The sequence below is a fragment of the Corvus brachyrhynchos genome, unplaced genomic scaffold, assembly GCF_000691975.1.
Source record: "Corvus brachyrhynchos isolate BGI_N302 unplaced genomic scaffold, ASM69197v1 scaffold1, whole genome shotgun sequence".
Lineage (NCBI taxonomy): Eukaryota > Metazoa > Chordata > Aves > Passeriformes > Corvidae > Corvus > Corvus brachyrhynchos.
The window spans coordinates 12,127,900-12,153,709 of record NW_008237222.1 but is presented as its reverse complement, the minus strand read 5'-3'; the positions used below and the strand labels follow the sequence as shown (position 1 = coordinate 12,153,709).

At 44.4% G+C, this 25,810-nt stretch overlaps 1 protein-coding gene across 1 annotated transcript in view; it reads right to left on the bottom strand.

The window, feature by feature from the left end:
• Nucleotides 1–6,685: 6,685 nt before the first annotated feature.
• The window catches only part of LOC108445371 (inverted formin-2-like), a 21,540-nt gene continuing 2,415 nt past the window's right edge, over nt 6,686–25,810 (bottom strand). Inside the window, exons 5-20 of the mRNA XM_017728941.1 lie at nt 25,311–25,808; nt 24,022–24,167; nt 23,874–23,935; nt 23,175–23,277; nt 23,006–23,091; nt 22,367–22,467; nt 20,970–21,040; nt 20,749–20,856; nt 19,797–19,867; nt 19,068–19,188; nt 18,338–18,502; nt 17,540–17,642; nt 16,561–16,719; nt 14,852–15,565; nt 13,348–13,407; nt 6,686–10,225 (exon numbers count right to left, since the gene is read on the bottom strand). Coding sequence (XP_017584430.1) covers nt 13,349–13,407; nt 14,852–15,565; nt 16,561–16,719; nt 17,540–17,642; nt 18,338–18,502; nt 19,068–19,188; nt 19,797–19,867; nt 20,749–20,856; nt 20,970–21,040; nt 22,367–22,467; nt 23,006–23,091; nt 23,175–23,277; nt 23,874–23,935; nt 24,022–24,167; nt 25,311–25,808 — 2,567 coding nt within the window. The 3' untranslated portion in view covers nt 6,686–10,225; nt 13,348. The remainder of the gene's footprint in view (nt 10,226–13,347; nt 13,408–14,851; nt 15,566–16,560; nt 16,720–17,539; nt 17,643–18,337; nt 18,503–19,067; nt 19,189–19,796; nt 19,868–20,748; nt 20,857–20,969; nt 21,041–22,366; nt 22,468–23,005; nt 23,092–23,174; nt 23,278–23,873; nt 23,936–24,021; nt 24,168–25,310; nt 25,809–25,810) is intronic.

Sequence of the window (25,810 nt, the reverse complement as noted above, 5' to 3'; positions counted from 1 at the left end):
CACGTCAGAGGGGAGCTTCTGCCAGTGAAACAGCTTCATCCTCAGAGTCGGTGTCTTCTTAGCGTGGGGCTGCTCCCCACATCCACAGGTAACATGACTGCACCTAGGATGGCTGCATGGCTGGGGAGATGGGAGCGATGGGGCATTTATGCCAGGCACAGAAACAGGGGGAAGAGGCACCTTACACCCAGGAGGTAGGGGTGGAGGGGCTGGCAGCTGTGGCAGCAGAGCTGGCATGACAGACTGTCCTTGGGAGGAAGAAAAAACATCTTTCTGGGAAGGTGATGTGTTCCCTGGACATGGCTCTGACTTCCCAGAAAGGCCAGTTGTTGGAGAAAGGCTCAGGTCTGCACTGGGGTTCTCCTCTTCCCAGTCCATATTAACTTGGATGCATTTGTTCACCTTTGGAACAGATCTTCTAGACACTGTTTTGTGATGATTTGAGCAGTGCATGCTTGATAGCAAACTCTGCATGGCTTGCCCCGGTCCCATTTTCCTGCTCTACAAGACAAGAAGGAGGTGCATGGATTAGCAAAGCTCCTCACAACTGCTCTCTACTGGTAACTCCTACAGAGACACAGAAATAACAGTGACCTTCCTCTTAAGGTAAGCAACAGAAATATTTCTAACTGCTTTACAAGTGACAGTTTGTGGTGGTTTCAGCTGTGCAAGTCAGGAGAAGGAAGTCCTGCTGGACATAAGGCTCCTTTTTGACTTCTCTTGATCCTTCTAAATTCTTGTTGCAATATACAAAAAAAGAAAGCAAATGCTATCAGCATAGTAAATCCCTACCTGGTTGTTTTTTCCCCCTTGTTGATCACCCATTTTGTGCAGGGAATGAAGGGGTAAAGGGATGCCTCCTACAGAAGTTGCTGCAGTTGCTCTATAGATGGGGCATCTCAAACAGCAGGGACACAGTCACTTAATCCTGAAAGACCATGTTGCACCAACTTACCTTGAGTGCAGACAGGTGCAGGAGGGATTTAAAGAGAAACACTCAAAATAGCCTAATAAAGTAAACAAGCTACAGCTGAGGAGGAGGATTCAGGGTGAGCTGCTTGGGTATTTGTGACTACACATGGAAATGACTAGTAAGCATTTAAATGAGTAAGATGGTCTTTCTTATTTTGCCCTTAAAACAAATTTTAATTTAGGGAAAATCTTTATGTTTGTCTTGAGACTATACAGTTTCTCCCAGAGCCTCTTGCAAAAGGCTGTGCACAAGTCCCCTCTTCCATGTATGCCCAGTTTTAAACATGGAGACAGTCCTGCCAAAGTTAGTAGACCATTTGCTGGCTCAGGGCTTGGCTTTGTTTTCTTGACTGAGGAGACCTTTCTTTTGCAAACAGTTGCATTTCTTGTGGATGAGCAGTGTCGTGGGACACTTAATCTCAGTAGCTGGAGCTGTTGTGTGATTTCTGTCTTTACAATCTCTCCAGCAATGGCCATCAAAAATGGCAGGAACAGCACGTGCTAGAAGGGGAGCAGTGAGCAGACTATCAATGCTCCAGAAATGACATAGTAGGTGCAGCATTTTTAGGCACTATATGTAGGCAGAAACAAAGCCCCCTGCCATTCCAGCCTTTAATAAAACACACAATAATAGCATCAGCAGTTTGAATACAGTTAACTATTTGGGGACTTGCGTTTGCAGTGCAGGATGAGAGTTTTTTGGTACATACACCATGTTTATGTTCTCAAAGGGCTAGATTAATACTTATGAATGACCATTTTCCTCCTGACACAGCAATTTTGGGCAGTCACTAACACAGAAAAATCTCATTAAGGGAGCTGCATTAAAACCTGCAATTGATGCATCTCTAGTCCATAGCATACCTGTAAAGCATCTCCTATAATTTGGAGCAGTTTGTCTTTGAAACCTACCAGTTCATAGTGATGATCATCTCCAGCTCTTACAGCCCCACTAAAATTGTGAACCAATGCATCTAAGGGAAAAAAAAAGTAATAAAAATTTGATTTTTGTTTTCAATTTTAATTTAGTAAGAATGGTTTCTATTAAAAACATTAAATGTTAAATCAACCAGTAAATAACATTTGATTTACATACTAAATGGTGCCAGTTAAAATAAATAAGCCAAAGGCCTATAATAAAAAATTAATATTAACCACATTTGCAGTTTACTTAAATTAATTTTTGTTGGTTTCCTTTTTTTTCTTTTTTCTTTTTTTTTTTTTTTTTCACAAATAAGCAGTTTCCCCAAAGGTAAAGCAGGCTCACATTTAATTTATGGAAAAAAAACTTAATGTATCCCCTTTAGGACTTCACAATCTTTGTGGTAAACTTGTACATATGTCTGTAATTACCCTAACAGGACAAGTGAGGGATTCAGCCCTATGGAAAAGCCTAATGAGAAATGAGAAAGCCTAATGAGAAATAAGCCACTTTCTGCTAGAAATACTAAGAGTAAAATGAGCTGATGAAAAAAAATCTTATTAGAAATGCTCATGTTAAAATTCTGCTGCTTGTTTATTTTAATTAAGCTATAGGGAGAATCAGTAAGACTATTAATTAGGAAGCTCTTTTTTTTTAATCAGAATGCTCATCTAAATTGCTACAGGGTTTGTGTAAAGGAAAGTATTATTTTTAAAAATCCTACTAAGAAGTACTACTATGCAAGAAACAGCTAATGTGCTTTGAATGATAAATAGGCTTATAATAATGTATCTCCAAAGATCATACTTTAGAGACTGTGTGGAGAAATCCATGCTCTTAAAAAGATTAAAGCTTTGGTATAACTTCAAGGCAGCTGCAACTTACATTGCTGATAATGTTCAAATGAGCTCATGGGTATATTTTAAAAGGAAATCTCTGTGTGAAATTTCTCCTTGTAACGTCCAGCCTCCCCTCCCCGATGAATACATACATAAACATACACACATCTCAATGCAGCCAGACAAGCACTGGCACCACTTAGGCAGGGCAGGGAACAGAGATTGACCCAATACATCAGCCCAATTCTGATGAGCCAGTTGAATCCGTTAACTTGCAATTAACCGTGAAGCTGTTTCCAGTGCTCTACTACTCCACCTTTTGTTTTATTGGGAAAGCTAATGATGCTTGAGGACCACAATACAGGCTGTCCACATTTCCATCTGATTACTGACATGCTAAAAATAGGCACACTTCTCCTTAGCCTTGAAAGAGAAGCTGTATTTTGATGGCATAGGGTTTAGAATTTTAAGTCAGATTAAAAAAATGCCTTACCTCTGTTATTTGGATCATGTAAATACTCCCAGTTTTTCATTGATTGTGTTGCTAATGGACTAATATGGGGATATGTTGTTTTGTAAAATAGGAATTTCATTTATTGGTCACTATTACACTGGAAACAGGGATTTCAATGAATGTTTCAGGAGACCTGATATTTCCCCTTGTGTGCTATAAATACTTACAAATATAAATACCCCCTCTTTGAGGGGGAAGTTGCTCAAAAACTGTGCCCCACACACATGCAAGGTAACCACCAGAAGTGTAAGCACAGAGTCAATATCTGCAGTGTAAGATAGTTATGAAGACATGAAGATGTACTTCTTACCAAATGGCTGGAGTTGAGCAGCAGGATGTACAACTGGGAAGAGGGTTAGTCACTTGTTTATGCAGACAGCTGCTCCCTAACTAGAGCAAACCTGTTGTTCATTAGCTCCCAATGGGCTCCACTTGCTTTGCTTTGGATTCAGGGAGTGACTTGCATTAAGATGCTCCCGGTGTAATATTCCTCACTGCTGACTTTGCAACGAGTGTAATTTATTGTTGATGATTATGATTCTTACAAGGATAAAAATAAGGAGTAGGAGAAAATAAGGATCTTAATCCTTTCTTGCCAGAGCAATCTTCTCACTATAAGGTTTGCGCTTTTCCTTTCAGATACATTCCTGGGGTTTTCAAGATTTTTCTGCAGCTTGGGTTCAGAGGGGCCTTAGGGGAAGAGTAATTCCTTGCAAGTTCCCCTCTTCCTTTTGTTTTGACTCTAGTATGACTGCAAACAGTAAAGAGAAAAAGAGAATATTTTTTTTCTTATTGCTAACAATATTTCCGTTGTGGTACTTTTCAGCAATGTCAAAGCGTTTCAGAGGAAGCCCTCATGCCCATTTTAGTGATGTGGAAACTGAGGCACAGGTTCTGTGCTTGCCCACAGCCTCTGAGGAAGCCAGTGGCTGAAAATGAGTAATCCCAGTAGCCCAAGCTGCTGGCATTTCATTTCAGTGCTCTGGCTCTTAGTCTTTGCAGTCCACCTCTCATTAAGATCCAGCTACTGCTGTGCCTCCAAGATTTCCTCGTATCAAAAAGCTGGAAGCTGTTGGAAACCGGAAGCAGCTGGAAAAATTTGGAAGCAAAGTGAAAGCACTCACTTTTCACTCTGTAACTGCCCCTGCTGCTGGCAGGAATGTGGCTGTGAAGTGTGTGTGCTTAGTGCCTGTGGACTCTGTCCTAGGGATGGAGTTAATGAAAAAGTCCTCTAAGGGAACTGGCTCCACTTTTTGGCAGCTGGTGGTAAGGCAGGAACCTTGGGATCTGCTGCAGAAGGAGCCTGGGCCAGCAGCAACAGCTGTGGGTGCCAGATGTTGGGAGGCACTGCTGGTAAGACCCCTCTGCTGGTCTCTGGGCCCTGCAGCAGAGTGATGAGGCAGTTCAAGAATGAGAAGGTGTATGTAGAGTTTAGGGATGGACTGTTAAAAGTAGGAGGCTGGGAGAAGGTGTGTTGTAGGAGCAGCAGAGGAATTTGTAGAGAATAGGGATGAACTCTTAAAAATTGAAAGAAATTTCAACAGTTACTTCAACTGGGCCTTGTATAGCTGAAGGGATTAAAGACAGGACATAATAGCTTTAATCTTTGGATGTTTGCTAGGCTTGAGATGGGTCAAGGTTTGAAGAAATTGCTGTGTTGGCTCTCATTTGATCCACATGCAGTTGTGCTGTGGTTTGCACCCAAACCTCTGCAGACAGCTGTGTGCATCCCAGAACATGCCTTGTGTACTTCAGGGTCTCTTCTCTGTCCTCTAGACCTCTAAAATCCAGGTAGAGCAGTTGAAAATACTTGGAGGGAGAAAACCCCCTTCTTGTGCTGTTCTCCCTGCGGTCTGTCCAGATAAGGAGGTATTTTAGAAAAACAAACCATTTGTCTGTGATTCAGGATGGGTTTGTAGACTGCTGGTATGGTGGATGCAGTCACTACTCCTGGGGCATATTCTTCTGTGTATGACACTGGTTCACCAAAGAGGATTAACATACAGACCTGAAAAGGTTTCTGGACTCTTATTACTCCTATCTTCTCTACTTGTATCTGCCTCTTGCTGAATAGAGAATCATGAAAACATTGGTTGGAAGGGACCCTGGAAATGGTTTTGTCCAAGCTCCTTTTCAGAGGACCATCATCACTGCTCTGGTTTTGCTTAACTAAGCTGTGAAAACCTGAACAAATGGAGGTACAAAACATGGCAAAGTGTATAGAAAAACCTGTTGGTCTCAAAGGATGAGTCCTGGAAATTGTGTGCTACTGAGGGTTTCATTTAGATTACAAAATCAAGTTGTCGGTTTCAAAGGATCACAAGGACCAGATTCCTTAGACCTGTTACCCTTTTTGCATGTGCTGTCTCTGCTTCTCCTTTGACTTTCTTCACATATTCTGACTGATGGATTTGGACATTAATTTTCACTAACTCATGACTAAACTTATAGCAGATTATGCTGTATGAAGCCACATAAGTACCAGACAAACACATCAGGTTCTGCATGCCCTGAGCAGGGCAGACCAACCATAACTGTAATAATGTAGGTGCCATCAGCAAAGACTGCTGATCTTAGAAAAAACCTATTTTGACAGGCTGGGAGTGTATCTAAACTGACTTGATAGGAGCTGACTGCCACAGAGTGATTCTTGTCTTCTGACTTTGAGTAATGCAAGCTGAGCTTGCTTGAAGTCTCCATTAGGGAAGCACAGGGCTCCTGCTAATTCCTACTGACACCTGGCTCTGCGTGAATTGTCACACACAGCTCTTGCAGGAGTTGTTTATGCTGCAGCAAAGAGAACATTAGAGAGTTCCTAATGTGAATTAAGTGCTAGCACAGCACGGATGAAGGGGTGAGTTACTTACAGAGCTGACTGAATATGTTGATTAACTTGCAGTGATCAAATTCTCCCCTGGTATTTAAGGTCTGGTACCTGCTCTGAACTAAGAAATTGGAAACATTTTTCTTTACTGTGGACCTAATTTCCATTGCAAATCCTGCAAATCATGTGGTTATTTTTCAAGATTGACACCATGCAGTAATTGCAAACACCTACAGAGGTCCTGTCACTATCACTGCCCCATTTTTAACCCTCTGTAGTCACACTTCTAGACATGGGAAAGCTGTTTATCATATCCTGCCCACAGTTTTGATTGTGAGGTGACCAAACAAACCATGGTTCCTGATGGAATTAGTTCATGACTGTATTTGCTTTCAGACACATTACGTGGACATAACCTCATGACTAACATGTTCACCCACATTTCATGGCCATGACTATTACCACACAGACAGAACGAGCCAGGGCTCCTACAGTGCTGATGTCTAGCATTGGCAAGCTTGCATGTTGTACTTGGTTGATCACTGTGTATCAGAAATATGAAGTCATAGATCCAGGCTTTATGTTTAGACAGAATGGAAACTGATTCACTTTGCTGAAACAGCTTATGCATTTTTATTTCAATTTATCCTGCCTCTTTCTAACTGGAACAGAAGGTATTTCTCAGCCCCCTTGGCTGTATGGAATGTAGGAGAGGACCAAATGGCACACTCAGCCCAAAAGATACTGGCAAAGCTTTGAGATTTCAGCCATGCTCCAAGCACAGTGCAACGCTGTGGTGGTGCTTTTAACTACATGTAGCTCCATTTATATACCTCTGGTTTTTTCATATAATCATTAATGTTGGAGAAGGGCCTCCAAGATCATCAGGTCCAACCTTTGACCAAACACTGCTGTGCCAACCAAAGCACAGCACTAAGTGTCACACCAAGTCATTTCTTGAACACTTATATACGGATGGTGAGATGTCATGTAGAGAAAAAGTTAGGAAGTCAAAAGTTCAGCTAGAACTCAATATGGCCACTGCTCTGAAAGATGATAAAAAGTGTTTTTATAAATATACCATCAACAAAAGCAGGACAGGGAAAATCTCCATCGTTTATGGGATGTGGAGGGGAACATTGTCATCACAGATGAGGAAAAGACTGCCTTTTTTTGCCTCAGTCTTTAACAGTAAGACTGGTTATCCTCAGGGCAACCAACCCCCTGAGCTGGCAGACAGGGAAAGAAAGCAGAATAGGCCCTCCAAAATCCAGGAGGAAATGGCCAATGACCTGCTGTGCCACTTAAACACTCACAAATCCATGGGGCTGGATGGGATACACCCAAGGGTACTGAGGGACCTGGCAGAAGACTAAACTATTGGTAATTATTACTAAGCATATATGACAATACATGCTTAGGTGCTTTATATCCTGTGTGGAAACTATAAGACTTTTATGGATGAATTCTCTTGAATCATGGATATTCCCCATCCCCACCAGAGAAAGGAAACTCACCAAATACTTATTTTAGTCTAAACTTTGAAATATTTTCAGTATTGAAATAAAAAAAAAAAACCAACCAAAACTCCCCAAAAACTAACCCTGAAAATCCATCTCATTAAACATAACTGATTTTTGCTATGAAATATTTGGAAAAGAATTCTGCTGATTTCTCCCATACTTTCATTTTATCATGCAGCCAATGCTCTGTTACAGAATATGCATTTATTTGGCAGCAAGAAGCTTGTGGTGGTCACAGCCTGGTTTACATACCAGACTCCACGTGCCATTGCTGTAATACACCACAAGAATTCTATTTTGAGGTCTAAACTCGTTGGCTTAAATGACCACAGCTCTGTTGAATTGGCCATGATATTCTTTTTACCAACAATTAATTTAGTCTTGCAACCACTGAAAAATCCTTAGGATCATGAACTTTATTTCAAGCTCATAAATGGAACAAAACTGGACATCCCAGTTAAATATCAGTCTTTGACCTGCTCTGATTCTTTTCTTCTGTTCTTAAATAATCACTGTAATGGAAGTAGAGCTACTCTGGAGCAATAAATTATAAATGTTGTGCTTGAGTCTGCTGATTGGGATGTGATTGAATAGATAATTTACAGATGACTATTGAAAAAAGAGCCTCCAGTAGCTCAAAATAACCCACTTCTTTATAAACTCTTGAAAGCAGTGGAAAGATAATGTCAAACACCCTCTCTTTCAAGGCCAAGGTAAGCACGCAGAGTAATAAAAGTTCTGGCTGTGGAAATGAGCTGCTCTCTCTGGGTGCAAATGAGGGAAGCTGAAATACCCACATGGAGAAATGGACACATGCTGTAGCATCTAAAGTGAGCAGCCTGTGGCACAGCAGCAGGCAAGGTTCCCTAGGTAACACACAGAAAACCTGGTTTGTTCCCCAGTCCTGCATCTCCAAATGACGTTGTTCCTGTTGACAAAATAGTGGGGTGGTGAGGAGGAGGCTGGCTGTGCACTGCTAGCCTGGACTGCAGGCTCTTGCTGGAAACATGGAAGTTGCAAAGCTGCTGGGAGAAGGTGTTTAATACTCAGGTTTTTGCAGCTTGGAGTCTAATCTGAGAGCAGCAGAGCTAGATCCAATAGCAAAAGGATGGGGCTTGGGTGATGTGCTTGAGATTGGAAAAGAGGGGGAAAAAGGGGAAGCCTGTAGATGTGATAGAGACAGTCCTGCAAATCAAACCTGGGTAGGTGACATGGTTCTACAGGGAATGCTGGGGGTATGCCTGCTTCTGACAGCGGGAATGGGTTTTCTGTTGCAATGGGGATGTGCTACTCTGCAGGATCTCCTACACTGAACCTGCCCATGTGTCTGTTCTCAACTCATCTCTGCTTCTGTTGACCAGTTCTCAGTATGCTCATAGTAATGCCTTGGTTAAAGCAAACCAGTGATTTAATTCTTGGTTTCACTTCTAAGTTTTCAGTATTACAAGGACATTACAAGTCCTACTAAGCAAAGTAAAATAAGCTTTAGCCTGCACGTTAGTTTAGCCACAGTGAGTTACCATATAAGAGAAGAGTTCTGAAATGTACCCAGCTCTTCCACTGGATTTATGTTTCAGCACATATCACACCATAGATTCAACAAACATAGATCATTTTAAATGGACAGCTATGTACAAAATTATTATACAGTGTTATTACAAAACTTGAGAAATAAAGCTCTGAATTTTGAAAACACAATACTGCACAGTCCCAGTTTTAAAGCCAAAGTAACATGATTCAACACATTCTGCAGCTTGGACATAGACTCTCGAATACAAGCAGCTCACAATGGAAGTCAAACCCCGAGATTTAATAAAGGATAAGCTGAGAATGTGTCCAATAGAGCACTCTGGAAAACCTCTTCCTTTTGCTTTAGTAAGAGAAACCAGGGCCCTGGTTCTCCAAAAGTTGATGGATGCATCAGTGTGTGTGACAAGACTACTGATGCACTTCAACTTACTTGCACATAAGCATTTTGTAGGAACCAGACACTGTTTATATGGCCATATGCTACTAAAATACATCCTTTTTCTTTTACTTCTTTTCCCTGTAACCGATTTCCCTTGCTTTAAGTGATTGAGAGTAAAAATACATTTGTTTAATCTGGGTCTTGGACCTGGTCCAATATAAATCATCAGTGGGTGATGAGAAGAGGGAGTTAACACACCTCCACCCGTGATGGTACAACCACTGCTTAATTTATACCCTTAATTTAGTTGAGGCACTGCTGTTTTTAACACTTCTCCAAGGGCTAAACACTGCAGTCTGTTCTTGGGCCACACTCAGCTGTCATTTCAAGAGGAGTTTGGCCTAAGAGCAGGCTGAAAGACTTGGCTTCCAGGACAGAGGACGACAGGTCTGACAATTTCACTGTCACTGTACACAGAACCATTCCCTGTCCCCACTGGTGCCCAGTGCAAGGCACAGGCAGAGGGGTCCAAAGTCTCTGGGGAGGCTCTTTAGGTCCTGGGGAGGGGGGTGAATGGCTTGCATCAGGAGAAGAAGTAGGTCTTGGTGGGGCAGAAGTTGTCCATGATGGCATTTCATTGATGCAGAACCTGGAGTCTCAGAAGCTGGCAGCACTCCAGTGACACGAGAGGTTCTCTCATACCTTCTGCCTTGCTGTGACACCTGCAGGAAGAGGGGGAAATGCAAATTATTGGCAACTATGAACAGAAGTGGTGTGTTTTGCATGCATGTGTATCTAATGGTTGAGGTGCAACTAGGAAATCAGTTTCATTTGTTTCTCAGATAACCTAAAAACAGGTAGTTTGATGTACTTAATAAAAACCTCATGTTTCCAGAACCAATCCTGATGTTCAAGAGTTTGGGCAACTTCACTTTTTAGTCCAGTAACATATATCCTTCTACACAGTAAATTGCCAAACTTACTAAATCTAGAGGATTTAGAAGGACTGTCAGAAGGATGGGGCAGCACACTGTCACTTTTAAGAGCCTGTCTCACTCCATAACTGAATCAAATACCATTTCTAAAGGCAGACATGAAGGCAAAGGCCTAGCAGGAAGATGAGCGTTAGATTGATGACATTCTCATAGTCCATTTAAAAACCCCGACAATACTGGGTCTGCAGAAGGGGAGGTGAAGCATCTGTTCCACAAGAATTAATGGAAAACCTGGACTCTCAAACCCTTCTGTGTCTTTGCAGGGGAAGGTTGATGTGCCACTGTGCCATGTGCATGTCATAGCTGCCCTTCTGCCCCTTCTCTCCCTCCTCACCAGGCTGTGGTCTCCGACCTGGTCTGTGATCCTGGTTTGGTTTTTCTTTTATTTTCTAGGGAATAAATCAAGTAGATTTGTGAGCAGGGAAATTGCTAAAGCCCAGTTGCTTATGGACTTGTGCTTTCAAGGCTTTTCTTTCCCCTAACCATTCCAAGTGACATACAGATGGGAGGAGAGGAAAAAGGGTGCTGCACAAACAGACATGAACATTTGTCTGTAGGAATTCTCTAGGGCCTGAGCCAGGCTAACTCAAACAGCAGCTCTTCTGAGTTCAGGTGTTTGTACACTCTCTCCTCTGTTTTACTGTCACCTTTATCAAATGGTTCTTCAAGCTTTTTCTGGACTTGGATGGAAATGAGTTGAGATGTTACCAGGGTGCACACAGACAGTACAACCACCAGTGCCTTGATTCCAGAGGAAAAACAGCTAAACCATTTAAGAACATGAAGATAATGTGGGATACCACTCTTGAGGTGTAAAAGCTGACATTTAAAGACATTAGCATTATTACAGAAATTGCTGCATAACAAGATATGGTCAAGATGAGGCAAGAACTCAGTAGCTGATTATAGGCTTTTACTGCTCTGAAATACTATCCCAGAGGCACAGGCTGGGCTGTTCCTGCCCTCTGCTGCTGTTAGGGAAGCTCTAAAAACTCGTAAGGGGTTTGAGTCGATTCCTGCACCTGGATCTGCACAAGAAGGAAGAATATTCCTGTGGCTTCACTGAGACCCATTGACTTCCACAACCAGCAAATCCACCAGAGAGAGAAATATCCTGTATCAAAAAAAGAACTAGTGGGCACCTGAACAGACCATGTGTGCTTGGGACAAAACATTAAAAAAAAAAAAAAATCAGGTGGAACATCCTAGGAAAAAATATTGATTGGGAGCACTCTAGGCTTGCTGAGTCTGTCGTATCAAGAGGGACAGACAGGAGCTGCATTTGGGAGAGGAAGCTCTGAGGCAGGAGATTAAGACAAGCAAATGGGTTTTTGTTTCTGCTGCCCTTGCTGTGTGAGACAAAGACAAAAGAAGAGGAAAGAGAGAAGTGCAGGTTTCAAGGTGCAGCTCATCTCTGCCCTCCTGGCATCAAAGCCCAGGTAGGTTCTGCTGGTGCAATGCCAGGCACTGCATTCCAAGGATGTACTGAAACTCCTGCCTGACTTGGTCACTTCATAAAGGTACTGTATGCCCATGCATTCCTCTGTGTTGCGTTCCTATGTCTTCCTAGGATAAAGCAAAACTGTCCGTGTTTCATTTTTTTTTTTTCAAATATGACTTTATTTAAGCCTGTATGCTTTTAAAAAAAATAAATTTGAGTTAAGCTTAAGTCATGGTTCCAGCTGCCCTCCCACTGCAGCACGTCCACTGGTCCTGGCACACTTCTCACCTATGCTTCATTGCTACTGTTTTCTGTTCCTGCAGGAAATCTTCCTTAGGATTTTTAAACCAACAGAGCTACTTCCACTTGATGTAATCCTGTGGTACTGCAAGGAAAGGGCCAAGAGGAGGGCAGGAGTAATCAGGACTGCAACTACCCAATGTATATCCCATTTTCTCTTGCTAGCAATGATGCTCCAGGTGCAGGAACAAAAGCAGTCCTGTGGGGAAATCCTGCACAGATTCCTCCTGTCTCTGTGCAGGAGCAGGGCTCCCAGCTGGGCTCCCAGCCCCAGGGAACTGGGGATGCTGGAGAATAAATACATTCCTTTCAAGAAACGAGACAAAGAGCGATTTGATAATATTGATTTAGTTCATAAGAAATGCTCATCAGCATGGAAAGGACAATGCGTAACTATGCAATTTCAGTACAGTGGGTGTTTCAGTTGTTTATTTTTCTTGCTTTTCTTTCCACTTGCTGTAAAAACAGGCTAAGTTTTGCAAATGGAAGTCTCATCCTGGGACTCCTTTTGAGGGGCAACTGTATGCTGCCAGCATCAGTGAAGGATGCAGGGAACTTGTGTGCAATTCTAGAGTTGAATTTAGCTTTGAGTGGGAGCTGGTATCTTGCCCCAACTAATACTTGTCCCTGGGTCCAGTGTTTTATTCCCTTTTCCAGATATCCATATCTAAATGGTGCTATAGAAAGGGTTACCCACAAGCAAACCAAATGTTCTTTGCTGGAGGTAGGTACTGAAATTGCATTTTTACAGTTTTTGAGAAAATAATGTGATCAAAGTAAGGACTTTGTTCATCACATGAAGTTTGATTGTTTGGTTAGAATAATGGCTTTTAATTATCCTGCAGGGAAAAGCAGTTTGGCTGCTGCTGACAGAGAGGACAAACATGTGGGCTGTGACCCTGTGTCGAATGGAGATCAGCACTGACTCCACTCAATGCAAGATCAACACCCTGGAGAGTAAAAATCAGAGTAATAAATTTATTTCACATGTGTTTGTGATTAGACACAAAGACAAAAAGATTAGGTGATATGGTGGATACTGATTAGGTCTGTGAAGTCCCAATGCTGTGGTTAGTTCACAAAAGAACACCTTTGTGAGTTTACATACCTCATTGTGCCACACAATCTTTTTTTGTTTTATTATCTCCAGTATCAGTCTCAACCTCTGCTTTTGAACAAAAGAGAGACACTAAATATATCTGATCATGGTAAGGCAAAGGTAACAACAGGGAACTTTTTATGATGAAAATACTGTCTAGTAGCAGAGTTTTACCTAAGAACATAAAATCATTGAATGGTTTGGGTTGGAAGGGACCTTAAAGATCATCCACTTTCAATGCCCTCGATGCCATCCCTGGATTCCCAGGGAACCTTGTGGGTATTGCATGGTGGGGTCAGTTCTTAAGCCAGAAGTACTAATTTCAGGTCTCAGGAAAGCATTCCAGGGCTGGGAGAATTGGATGCTCCCATGGCTCCAGCTTCTGTTCCTCCTGAGAAGCAAGTTTGGGAACCACTGTTCTAGGAAATCACTTCTGGTTTGTGGCTTGTTTTTAACTAGGGGAAAGTGGCATGTTTAGAAATGTAAATAACTACAAGCCTGGGGCATGCTGCATTAAAAGGGTAAGTCCCTCTGTGATATCTGCTCAACCTATGCTGTCTTTCTCAGCAATGGGTATTCAAACCCTCCTTTCTCCTCCACCTTCCTTGGAAGGAAAAAACATTAATTATTGATAAATAGAGACTTTTCCATTTTCCTGCCCATTTGTTTAACCCCAGGATCTTGCAGAAAACAGGCTTTGCACAGTATATTGTATTGCTCTAAAGGTTGACAGAACAATCTGTCTTCCCTACAAGGCATCTCCGTTTGGGATTAAGGTACCCACCCAAGGGTGGTAGGATCTAAAGACTTGGACACTTTTCCCAGGTTTGGGACTGGCTGAGGGGGCTGTGGAAGAGGGGCCTGTGTGGCTCCAGCAGCTGAGCTCCCTCCCATCCCCAGGAGGGCTAGCAAGATGCTCTTTTTTAATGACTGACCTTTCCCCCCTCCCTCTGCAGCGATGGTTTGAGAGCCTGATGTTTAGAAGCCACCTAAGGTACCCTTGGGGTAGGTTGTCAGGCAAAGTGCTGTTGCAATGAGGGGAAAAACCATACAATCCCAAGGCAGCACTGATGTTGCTGCTTTTATGTGTTTATAAGTAGTTCAGAGGGGGTGATCGCTGATTAAGTACCCAGTATTAACTGCTCTTAATCACTGCTTTGGAGCCTAATGGAGCTCTTGTTTGCACATAACCGTGCCTTGTAGCTGTCTTTAGCATACTTGACAGATGTGCTTATTGCCATCTTTACTGCGTACGTGTAATGGGCTTTTTAATTATTGATTCATCATTACTCTTCTATAAACTACTTATACATGTCACCAGAACGAGCTATGCTTGTGTTTTTCTTTTTAAAGCTCTTTCAGGTTTAAAAAATATAATAGCTCCATGAAACAGTGTGACTCTAGGAGCAGGAGGCATTGGGCCTTGAAGTGGAAAGGAACAGGTGTATACAAATGTATCAGGAACCTCCCACATTTAAGTCAGTCCCCAAGGGCTATTTATAAAATAGGCTACCTGAGTAGCTTTTGCTGTGCCTCTTCTTCTTCTTCCGTTTCCCCGACGGCCTCTGCTTTTCCCTGTCGGTGTGAGCTTGATCTGGAGGAAGTGTTGCTGAACAAGAGGAGTCGGTGGCTGGCTCCTCTGAGAAGGACTTGTCTTGAGAGGTGTCCAGCAGCGAGTCTGTACCAGGGTCTTCATTTTCCTTTGTCACCTCTTTTGACTCTGCCTGCTGAGCCTCATTGCAGGGAGCACACTGAGCATTCTCTGAGCCATCAGTTGGGCATTCCTTGTCCTGGCCTCCTGACATGGACCCATTAGTCCAGCTGAGTTGGTCTCTCAGAGCAGAGGGTGAACTGCTGCTCACAAAGCTTATCCTTGTGCCTATGTCAGCCACAGAGAAGGCAATGGAGCCACTCTTTGTGCTGGGCTGGAGGCTTTCCACCTTGTTTGCCTGTTCCATCCCGGGGCCCAGCATGCTCTGACTAGCTCCATCAGCTTCCACCAGGCTCACTGAGGGGCTTTTGGTCTGGGACTCCAGTGGCAAACTTCCTCCAGCATTGTTTTTGGGTAACACCTGGCCTGAAGCTGGAGCATTTGTAACACCTCCACCTGTCTCCATCGGGGCAGTGGTTGAGGGAGGAGTGCTTTCTGAGGGATGAATATCCTTGTTTTGCTTGGTCTTGTCATCAATCTGCTTCCCTGCTGCTTGTGGATCCTTAACGCTCTTTCCTTTAAACAGAAAACACACGATCAGCCACGGCTGCAGTTTCACCGGGGATCAACCAAGATGCACCTGCCCTGCAAAGGTTATAGATTAGCAGCTGCCTGTGGAGGGAGCACTGACCCTAGAACAGCTATGCAGAGGCAGCACCAGTTAATCCTCCCTGTACCTCCCCTCCTTACACCCATGTAGTCACCCCAGCTAGACTCCTGGGCTCCAGCTCAGCAAAGCCCCTGCTTTGTTTTCAGCAGGTGTTAATGTGTCTTTCCTGCAAACTGGCTGATTTCCATGGGAGCTCCTGGACTTGCAAGGAAGCCTGAAAGTCTATGTCAGGAAGAGAGAACCTGCTTGTGAGGTCCTGGACCAGGCTGGACTGCTGGCTTGGCTGTGTGAGGCCCATTAGCCAGCCTTAACCCGCCCTTGCAGAGCAGGTACAGGAGAGCCATGGATAGACCAGTGTCCTTGGACTTACCTAACATGCACTGATGCTGAGGTCAAGAGACCAAAGAAGATCTAAACCCATGGGCTCTCTCCTCACAAGCACTTAAAGAACTTGGGTACTTCTGCACACGGGGTTTCTTGTATTTTTTAAAGGGTTTCTTCAGACTCCCAAGTACAGACTAAGGTGGGATGCAGCAGTCTCCAAGGCAGAAACATGCTGTGCTACTGAGACTTGGCAGCGTGGAAGGGACTTGTGTGGGGATGACAGCAGTGCCCTATCAGCATGGTGCCATGGCTGACATGTGGATTAAGCATCTCAGAGGGTTTATGAGCACAGATGCAAGGCCATGCTGCTCCAAATTCCTGCTAATTTTGTGACAGACTTGGCTAGCAACAGCTCAAGGCTCTCTGCTCCTCTTCTCCTTGGCACTGGCTGCAAAGCCTTCTTAAATGAAATGCCCCAAATGCAAACATGAAGGCTTCTTGCTGGTGCGTGCTTGGCTCGGGCTCAGAGGCAGATGGGAATGAATAGCTGCAGGTACAGTCAGGTCTGTGTCCTTACCAGACTGGCTCTCCTCCGGGCTCTCTGCAGACAAGGTTTTAGCACCTGCATCTGATTCGTGTCTGTTCTTTGTCTTTCTCAGCGTGAACCCTTTCCTTATGTCGGCGAGCAGGGCATCGATGACACACACCTCCTCCTGCTTCATCAACCCCTTCTTGACTGGAGGGGGAGAGAGAGATGGGTGTTAAATCTGCCCATGAGATGGGGCAGGAGGAGACTGCAGTGACACCACTGCTGAAGGTGGCTACTGCTCTCCCAGTACAAGCAACCACTGGGCAAGAGTAAGGCACCTACACCAGGCCTGGGAGCAGCCCGTGCTCCATGATCCCACAGCAGTGTATCCTGGCTGAAGACAAGGGATTTGCTCCCAAGTCTTGGTGCTACGGCCTGGCACCAGTGGCACCAGCTCTGCCTGGACATGTCCCTGGTTGTACCATGACCTTGAAACACTCCCTCTTTGCTATCAATGTTGGTAGGAACCTTTTACTTTTTTGAGGGAAAACAATTTTGATTTTTGTTTCCTCTCAGCTTCTTCCAATTATATTTGTCAGTGTTTCATTTTCATCCAGAAAAAGGCACATTTAAGTAATATGCAAAATTTTTGGGACAACTCTGGTAAAGAGAAACTATTCACATGTATATGGGGACCTTGGATGTGGGATAAGTCAAATGTTTCTTTTTAGATTTGGGATTCAAAAGTTATGTTTAGAAACTGAAAAAGTTAACAGAAATATTTAATTTGTGGTGGGTTTTTTTCTTCTTTGCTGTTCCGTCAGCAAACCTAAAATTAACTTCTCTGCCCAGCTGCAACTGAGGAAAGTCAATTCTTAGCTATGGCTGTAAGACACCTAAAAGCCTTTAGTCAGCCAGCACCCGGAAACCTACAAAATAAATTACCATTACTGGTCCATTAAAGTAGGACCAGCAAAGAGCTCCTATGGCTCCATCTCTATTTTTTGAAGCCATTTCAGATACTCACTGACTTTTCCATTTTCTCCCTTCTGTCTCTTCCCCTCTTCCTCTTCTAGCTGTTTTTTCCTCTTCTCTGCTTTGGCAGCTTGTTCCTTTCTGTCCTTGTTTTCCTGCAGTGAGGTAACAGGGGCATGAGGAGGTTGAGTAAATGTCTGCTAGACAAGCTGATGAAGAGAAAGGACATCTATAGATGAAGGAGGAGAAATTCTGGCCTCATCCTGTGCAATAAATAAAATGGGCTTTGGGAATAAGAGCTGTCTTACCAAGATGGTGAGAGGGGACCACTGACTTGGCCAGGACTTTGCCACATTCCATTTGGAGGTGGCAGTGGTGATATGCCTCATACAGCTACCTGCAGTGTGCTCACCAGCCTGACCTCTAGCTGAGGTGAAAGTGGGAGATACTGAAGCCACAGTTTTCTCCAAACAGGTGGCTTTTTTACTACATATCCCCTTTCTGAGTCCATTTGCTCAGGTTGGAGCAAAGCGTTAAGTTTTGTAAGCCCCTTCCGCTAAAACTTGCACACTTGGCTCAAAAGCGCCTTTGGAACTCTGCAGCTAAAGTTGCACCAAAATCACAAATCACCAGTGACTGGGCCAGGCCCAGCAGCACCAGAACTGCATGAGGATGCAGTGGAGGAGGGATCAGACACCGCTTCACTGGTGACCTCACGCCAAGTGCCAAAAGGAGGAGGCTGTAACCAGGTTCCCCCCCTGGATTAGGGTGCCCATCCCACCCCTGTCCGTCAGAGTGAAGGCAGGTACCAGCACTAGGGATGCTCAGCATCCTGTGCACAGATGCCAACCTTCAGGGCTCGGATGAAGAGATCTCTGAAGGTCTTCATGATGCTAAATATGTCCTCTAAGGACAACTTGCTTGGGTCCTCACAGAGATAATTTGCAAGTTCTTCTCTCTTCTTTTCAATGGTTTCAAATTCTTCTTCCAGCTTTCTGGAGGCATCGATGCTGTCCTGAAATGCATTAAATGCACACAGTAAAACACCATCCAGAGGACAACGAGTGATGTGTGCTCACAGAGAAAGGATGTAAGAGCTTGGAGCAGGACACTGGCTCCTGGCTTTTAACTGCAACAGAGCTTTTGGGAAGCAGGTGGCAAGAAATTAGGATTTGCAGATGATCTTTACTCTTGGCAACTGTGCTGTGCCAGTTTACAGGGGTGGCTTGAGCAACACATGGAAAGCTCCAAGCAAAGCTTAATCCCAAGCAAAGGGCTTCACTCTGGTGATCCACACAGAAGGTGAACATCTTCACTTAAAGTGAGAAGTCACACAACAGCGTGGACAGAGAAGTTGGGGCACACAACCTAAGAACTGGCCTCACCAAAGGTATCTAGGTTTGGGGTGCAGCTGGCAAATGCACATTTAGGTTGTGTGGCATTGCAGCCTATTTCCAAATCTGAGAGCATGTCTTGTGGCAATATTTTCTCCCCTCTAATGATGCTCCTCAGCTGCAGATGTACCATGCACCACCTCTCTGTGTGTAATGGGAGAGATATAAGGCACCTTCATTACTGACCTGGATGGGTTTCTCATACTGTTGCTTCACATCCTCATTTGATGATAAGACTTTCCGCTGAAGCTCCAGCAACTTCTTTAAATTGGTACCAGACTCCGTGCGTATAATATCAAGATTAATTCTGAAATCACACAGAACCCTGCCATTAGCTGACACTCCAAGGAGTGGACAAGTCTGAGCTGGTGGTTTGGTCACCCCTCTGCTTCCCACCACTTCACTGAACTGAACCCTGTGCTCTGAACTCTCTATACAGTCCAAGCTCATGGAAAACAGCTTCCCTCCACAGTACTTATGGAAAGGCTGCCAGGCCTACTTACATCTTTGTGTATTGGGTAAATGAATGCCAAAACAAAAGGCTGTTCTCCACCCGCTGTGCTCAGCATTAGCTCACTTTCCCTGCGTGGAGGTACTTCAGAAATGCTTCTGGGTAGCTGGCCTTCACCAGCTCCTGCCACCACAAAGGCAGTACAGATTTCAGAAGGGTCTGGGAGGCAATTTTAACTGACTGCTCTGCAAATTTCAGCCCTAAGTGTTGCCAGCTGTAGTAGAATTATTATCTATTAAAGCGCTTTCAACATTCATCAACCAAATCTTTCAGTTAAAACTATGTAAGATGCCATCTTCTTAATCTGCTATACCAGCTGTGTGTGTCCTAATTTCTGGTACATTGTTGATGTGCATGGCATTTATTTTTGTTTTTAATTTAAAGGAGGTGACACATGATTTTACCCTGCTGCTTTTGAAACGTATTCAAGATCCTTTGGCAGTTCCAGTAGGTCCTTGTGGCTGTTTTCTACTTCCTGAAGAGGAAGAGAGAAAGAAGTATTATTTGGTGTGTGGCAGGAGCTGAGGGGAAGTTGGGGGAAAGACATATGGACAGAAGCGTCCAGGAAGGATGACTGTGCTGTGTTCCGCTACTGCCCCTCTGTCTGCACATTCAGAGAGGAAAGGCGTTTCCCCTGGCTATAAAAACATAGAAAAGTGCTGAACTCTGAGAAACAGTCATAGTTCAAAGCAAAGCTGAGCTCTTCTTGAGCATGGAGGGAGGCAGGACTGTGCTTTGATGCAATCTGACACTTCCTACAGTCCCAGAAGGATAAAAAAGCCTTGAATCTTATTTGCATTCTTTACTTTCACAGCTGTACTTGCTGAAGGTACTGCCAGCTAAAGCGGGGCTTGAACATGCATAACTGAAACCGAGGGACATTGATGAATGAAGGTGGCAGAGTATGGAGAAAAAAGATAAAAACAGCATTGCAGGGAATAGGAAAGCCATAGGGACTTGGAGAGAAGCACAAAAAGCCTGAGCATAGTCTGGAGGAAAAGGGAGAGTCCATGGAAAAGCAGAAAGCCTGAATGAGTACAGATGAGCCAGGACAGCTTTGTGCTCTGTGGTTTGCAGCTGCTGATGTGCAGATTGCACAAATATGAAAGGAAGTTGGAGACACTGTGGGAAAAGATGCTGGAGGGAAGCAGAGCAAGTTTTAAAATAAGGAGTAGTGCCCACAAGCAGCCTGCAGTCACCAAAGTGATTCAAATGCTCCTGACTTGTGACACTCTGGGGCTTGCCAGGGAGGATATGAGTATGGGCTTGTGGCATTAACCAGCAGTGGAGCAGGAGAAATGTTTCATCTGTGATAAAACCCTCCCTCTTCCCTACTGTGGCACTTGGCAGTGGTACCTCTAGAATATGGTGGAGCAGTGTAATGCGGGTTTGGTTTGCTTTGGTTTCTGTTAGTTTGAGTAAAGTGCTGATTTTAAACCCATCGGCATCGCCTGTGTGACTTCCCTACAAGAGAGAAAGAAAGCAGATGTAACTCCTGTGTCCATCCAAATTACAACCCAAAAGGAGATCATTCACAGACTGTAATGGGGGGAGGAGAAGACAAAAAAAGTCCTTACGTAGTTCAGGAAGTTTCCAACTTTGAGAATCAGTTGACAAAAGACTGGCAGGCGATGACTGGTCAGAAGGTCTGAAAAACATAAGGGACTTCTAAGCAAAAGCCTCTGTTACATCAGTACATTTCCTAAACTGCACTGCAATTGGGATTCTGAATTCCACTAAATCACATTTTGGTATTTTGGCTTTGCAGCCCAATGCCCAACCTGCAGAGAAACTGATTCCATATAGATTCAGTTCCACAGGTTGTAAAAGTTTTTGTTGACTTATGTTTCTTTCTTTACATCTGGTCTCTCCTTTCCTAATGGCAAATAACCTGGAGTTGGACCCTCCTCACTAACAGCAATCAAGGCGCTGCCTTCCTTGGAAGTGCCCTGGTGTGGGCAAGGGTAACTGGGCTGCAAATTTCATCTTGCCAACTCCATTTAGCTGTGCAGTGAAGCCAGTTCTGACTGCCCTATGATCACCTGCCAGCTGCTAAAACCAGACACGCACACCCTATTCCTGGTCTCACATGGCAGAAGTGATTATTGACCCGGCATGAAGAGTACAGTCCCTGTCCTTGCTCTTATGACAGGGTGCTGCAGTGCTGTGCTTCCTGAAGCACTCAGCCTTGAGGCAGGAACAGCTCCAAAACAACAACTGGGCTTCTGGGAAGTCACTTTGGGGGAAGCTTCAATTTATCCCAGCAGACAGCTGTAATGCCAGCTGGAGAAACCCCCAGCAGGAGTTGGGGGAACTGGCTCTGTAGGACAGGTGACACTTGACAGTGCCAAGACGAGCATACAGAGGAGTGGGACCAAAGGTTTCTGCCACAGGAAGCCAAAATCTATTGCATAAACTTTCTGTGTACTCACCAAAATGGAGCATCAGCAATTTATAACCCAAAATAACAACCTTTTTCTTCTGGTTCCATTTCTAGGCAGGGAAATACTAAAGCATTGCTACTTTTGGGGAAAGTTTGGGATAGGCTTTTCTGGCAGCAGAGATAACTGCTGTATGAAGTTCTTAATGTGGCAAATAATGCTGGATGGATAATTAGCTGCAGCGGGGCCAGCTCTGCTGTCTAAATTCAGCTCCTTTGAAAGGACTGATGAGCTTCCAGCACTTCACCATTCAAAGTGTTTCAGAGGAATACATGTGCTACAGAAAAAGAGGGATGAAGGTGACAAAAAATGATCTTTGGTCCTGTTAAGGGCTTTGACCACCAGTGGAAATACCTAAAGCTGCAGCAAACCAATGAATGAAGCACAGGGGAGGTCTTTGGGGGTTGGGTAGTCATATTGCAGAGCTCCAAGGGAGTTTTGGGTGTAACATTGCAGACCTCCAGGGGAGTTTTGTGGGGTTAAAAGCTTCCTGTCTTAAATCAGGTCCAGAAATAAGCTCAGGTCATCTATACCTTCGCAGGCTCTCCGGATGGCTTCAGCTTTGGGCTGAATCATGTCCAGCACGACGGTGGTCTCTTCACAGATGAGCATACACTCAATGCGCAGCTGGTAGCTAAGGGTGGAGATGGATTCACAGCATAAAGGCACTGGGATCTTGGCCAGCACAGCATTCTTCTTCCCACACCACCAGCAAATACATGCCACCCCACAACACTGCTGTCAAACACATCCACACCAAACCACTGCTGTGGCTTGTGGAGGGAGGTGCTTGCTGCTTGCCCTGAGGACCAGCAGGGATGTAGATTCTGCTGATTCTGCTGATGCACTGCAATCAGCAAAGAGAAGAGTTTCCCCTTCCTGGCACCACATCTGGCACTGCATTTCACTAAGTTATGGAGCCTTCTTGGGTGGATCTGTGTCTGTGTCAGGATCTGACCCTGTGTCTGGGTCAGCTTCTGCTGGTTCAGAGGGAGAGAAGGTGCTGGATCAAGAAGAGCCCTCCATCTAAGGGTAACAGGGAAAGGGATAGCTCCAAGGCGGAAGGGGAATCCATCAGTGTTGGTCTGTGAGGCTCCTATAAAGAAACTTAAAACTTCCCAGAGGTAAATCAAGGAGCAGATCGGGCTGAAGTTCATGACCAACAACCTTACCTGGGAATCTGAAGGAGGAGAAGATAAAACTGATCTGCATTTGCCAGCTTTGATTTTTCTTCTTTGAAGGCCTTCAGGTTTTCTATCTAATGAGAAATAAAGAATCAAGACTGCAGGACTGCTCTATGTGTTCAGCTCTGTGAACCAAGGGTACTGTTTTCCTCCTGACCTCATGCTTTTCAGGCAGCAGCTTCAGCAACTGCTTCAGAACCTCAACATCAAACTTGGTCCGGTCCCCATTCTGGATCATGGCAGTCACCTCTTCATTGGAGCTGTAGGGAAGAGGAGCAGAGCCAGCCATCAACCAAAGACCACTTTTCAACTATCACACACTACCAAGACATTTATCTGTGCAAGCACTTTGTGCTTTCCCTAGTAAAGAGTCACAACAATCCAGAATGAAAGATATCTCCCCACAATTAACTTAGAATCAGGACCTGGACCCCTGCTATGACCTGGTCATCTCAAGGACAGAGATGAATCCTGCAACTGAGATCCTGTCTCTGAGCATTTTTTTATCTTAAAAGAAACCTGAACTCTTTAGTTATTCATTGGCCCTGTTTTGAGGAGGGATTTGACCTCCAGGCGTGTCTCACATCCTAGGTCACCCTAAGAGTCTATGCCACAATTTTATCCATAACATGGAGACGTAAGACCTTTGACGATATATGGGGAAGCTGTATGTAAAAACGTAATTAAATCTCTAAACTGAATATTTTGAAGACAGTGTAGGACAAAATAAGGAATGTTCAAATGATTTAGTAGCATGGACCACCAAAGCACGTTGGCTAGAACAGATTTCGTGAGGACCTTCCAGATACTGCAAAACCTGCTCAAAGTTTTGTCACAAAAACTGGCCATATCTTACCATTTAAATTGCTTCAAAAATATGTTCAAATTGAGACTTTTCTTGGAGTCCAAAAATGTGATCTTCATTAAAGAAAAAAAAGATATCTCATATTAGATGAGCTGTCTGCAGGGATCTTTACTCGAAAGAATGAGGGGGGCCTCCTCACCTCCTTCGGCTCTGCCTTCACTGGTGCTGCTGTCTTCTCCTTGGGGGTTGGCTGTGGGAAGCAGAACAGCTGCTCGATGCTGCTGTAGTTGGGCTCGATGGTTTCCTCGCTGCTGCTGCTCACAGAAGCCCACATGGAGTGGCTCTCTGAAAGAAAGACAAAGTGTTCAGACTGGCTGCAGGGACAGCTGAAAGCTCCTGGGGCAAGGTGAACTGCTAGCAGGGACACTTTTCAGAAGATGAATGAAATGAGGAGAGACGTATTAGTCCTGGATAAATGGTCATTACTGAGGAGGGGCAAGTCCCACAGGTGGGATCCAAAGGGCCTGAAGGGCAATTAAACTTGGTAAGGGGAGGCACCAGTGGGCACACAGCCCCATCCCTCCCTGTAAAACTGCATTTTCTTCCATTGTGGGCAAACTGGCTCAGCATGACAAGGACCTCAGACATTTCATTTCTAGTCCCTTGGTTGATATTACTTTTGCTTCCTTGCATCCTAACAGAGGGACTGGGCACAACTTGGACATTTTCTGACTGTGTCCTTCTCCATTTTTCATTTTATACTCAAGCCTCCTTCTATAATGCTGGCTAGAGGACTGCTTGAATTAATTTCTACTCAATTTCTTAAAAAAGTATTTTTTAAAAAAATCATTACCCTAACATGCCTGTAGAAGTCTCTACTGAAATAATCCCAATATTTTACTGCTCTTGTGATTGAAGACATGCCTTATTTAGATTTTACCTTTGCCTACTTCCATGCAGTGGATGCCTTGCTTGTCTAGGACAAAGCTGACACTGCTTGTCCTGCCCTCTTCTCACATTTCATGCTCCACTTTGAATCCACTAGTAGAAGGAAATGTAACCCAAAAATCAAGAGACAAGTGATGTGATGTGATCCTCACATGCACTCTTACTCATGACCTTAATATACCCAGATACAAGCATAGATGAGCTGGGTAATAAAAGTTTGGGGAACTCAGATCAGAGTCTGATCTAAGGCATGTCATAGTGAATTAGGAAAATATTCCCATCCCTTTCTCTTCTTTTAATTTCCAAGTATTTTATTTATAAACAAGCTATTTCAAAGTACTAGTTCAGTTGGAATAGTTACTATTCCATTAGTAGTTTCATGTTACTTTTATTTATTTCAGCTCTGTAGGTCAAAAGTAAAGGAAATCAAGGAAGTTCTGTATCTAAACAGAGTCAACCACATCTGACAAATTTTAAGGTAGTATTTCTTTCCCTGGGTCACCCCTAAAGCAGCAGTGACTTTATGCCAGAAGCACCCACCTCTCACCACGTTGGAGGGCAGCTTCTGCCAGTTCAGCTTCTTCATTCTCAGCGTTGGTGTCTTCACTGTCTTGGGGGGAGGCCTGCCCAAGCCAAGGGGGCAGCTGTACTGGGAGGCCACCACGGCTTCTATATGATCTCCTGTCATGCCAGGAAGGAGGGGTGGAGGGGGAGGGATGCCACCCATGCCAGGCAATGGGGGTGGAGGGGGAAGAATGCCACCCATGCCAGGCAACGGAGGTGGAGGGGGTGGGATACCAACCATGCCAGGCAGTGGGGGCGGAGGAGGAGGGATACCACCCATGCCAGGCAATGGAGGGGCAGGGGGAGGAACGCTCACCATGCCAGGCAGGGGGGGTGGAGGGGGAGGGATGCCCCCCCTGCCAGGAAATGGTGGAGGAGGAGGGGGAACACCCCCCATGCCAGGCAATGGGGGTGGGGGTGGAGGGATGCCAGGGAGTGGAGGGGGTGGGGGGGTGTTTTGTCTCGGGGGGGTGTGG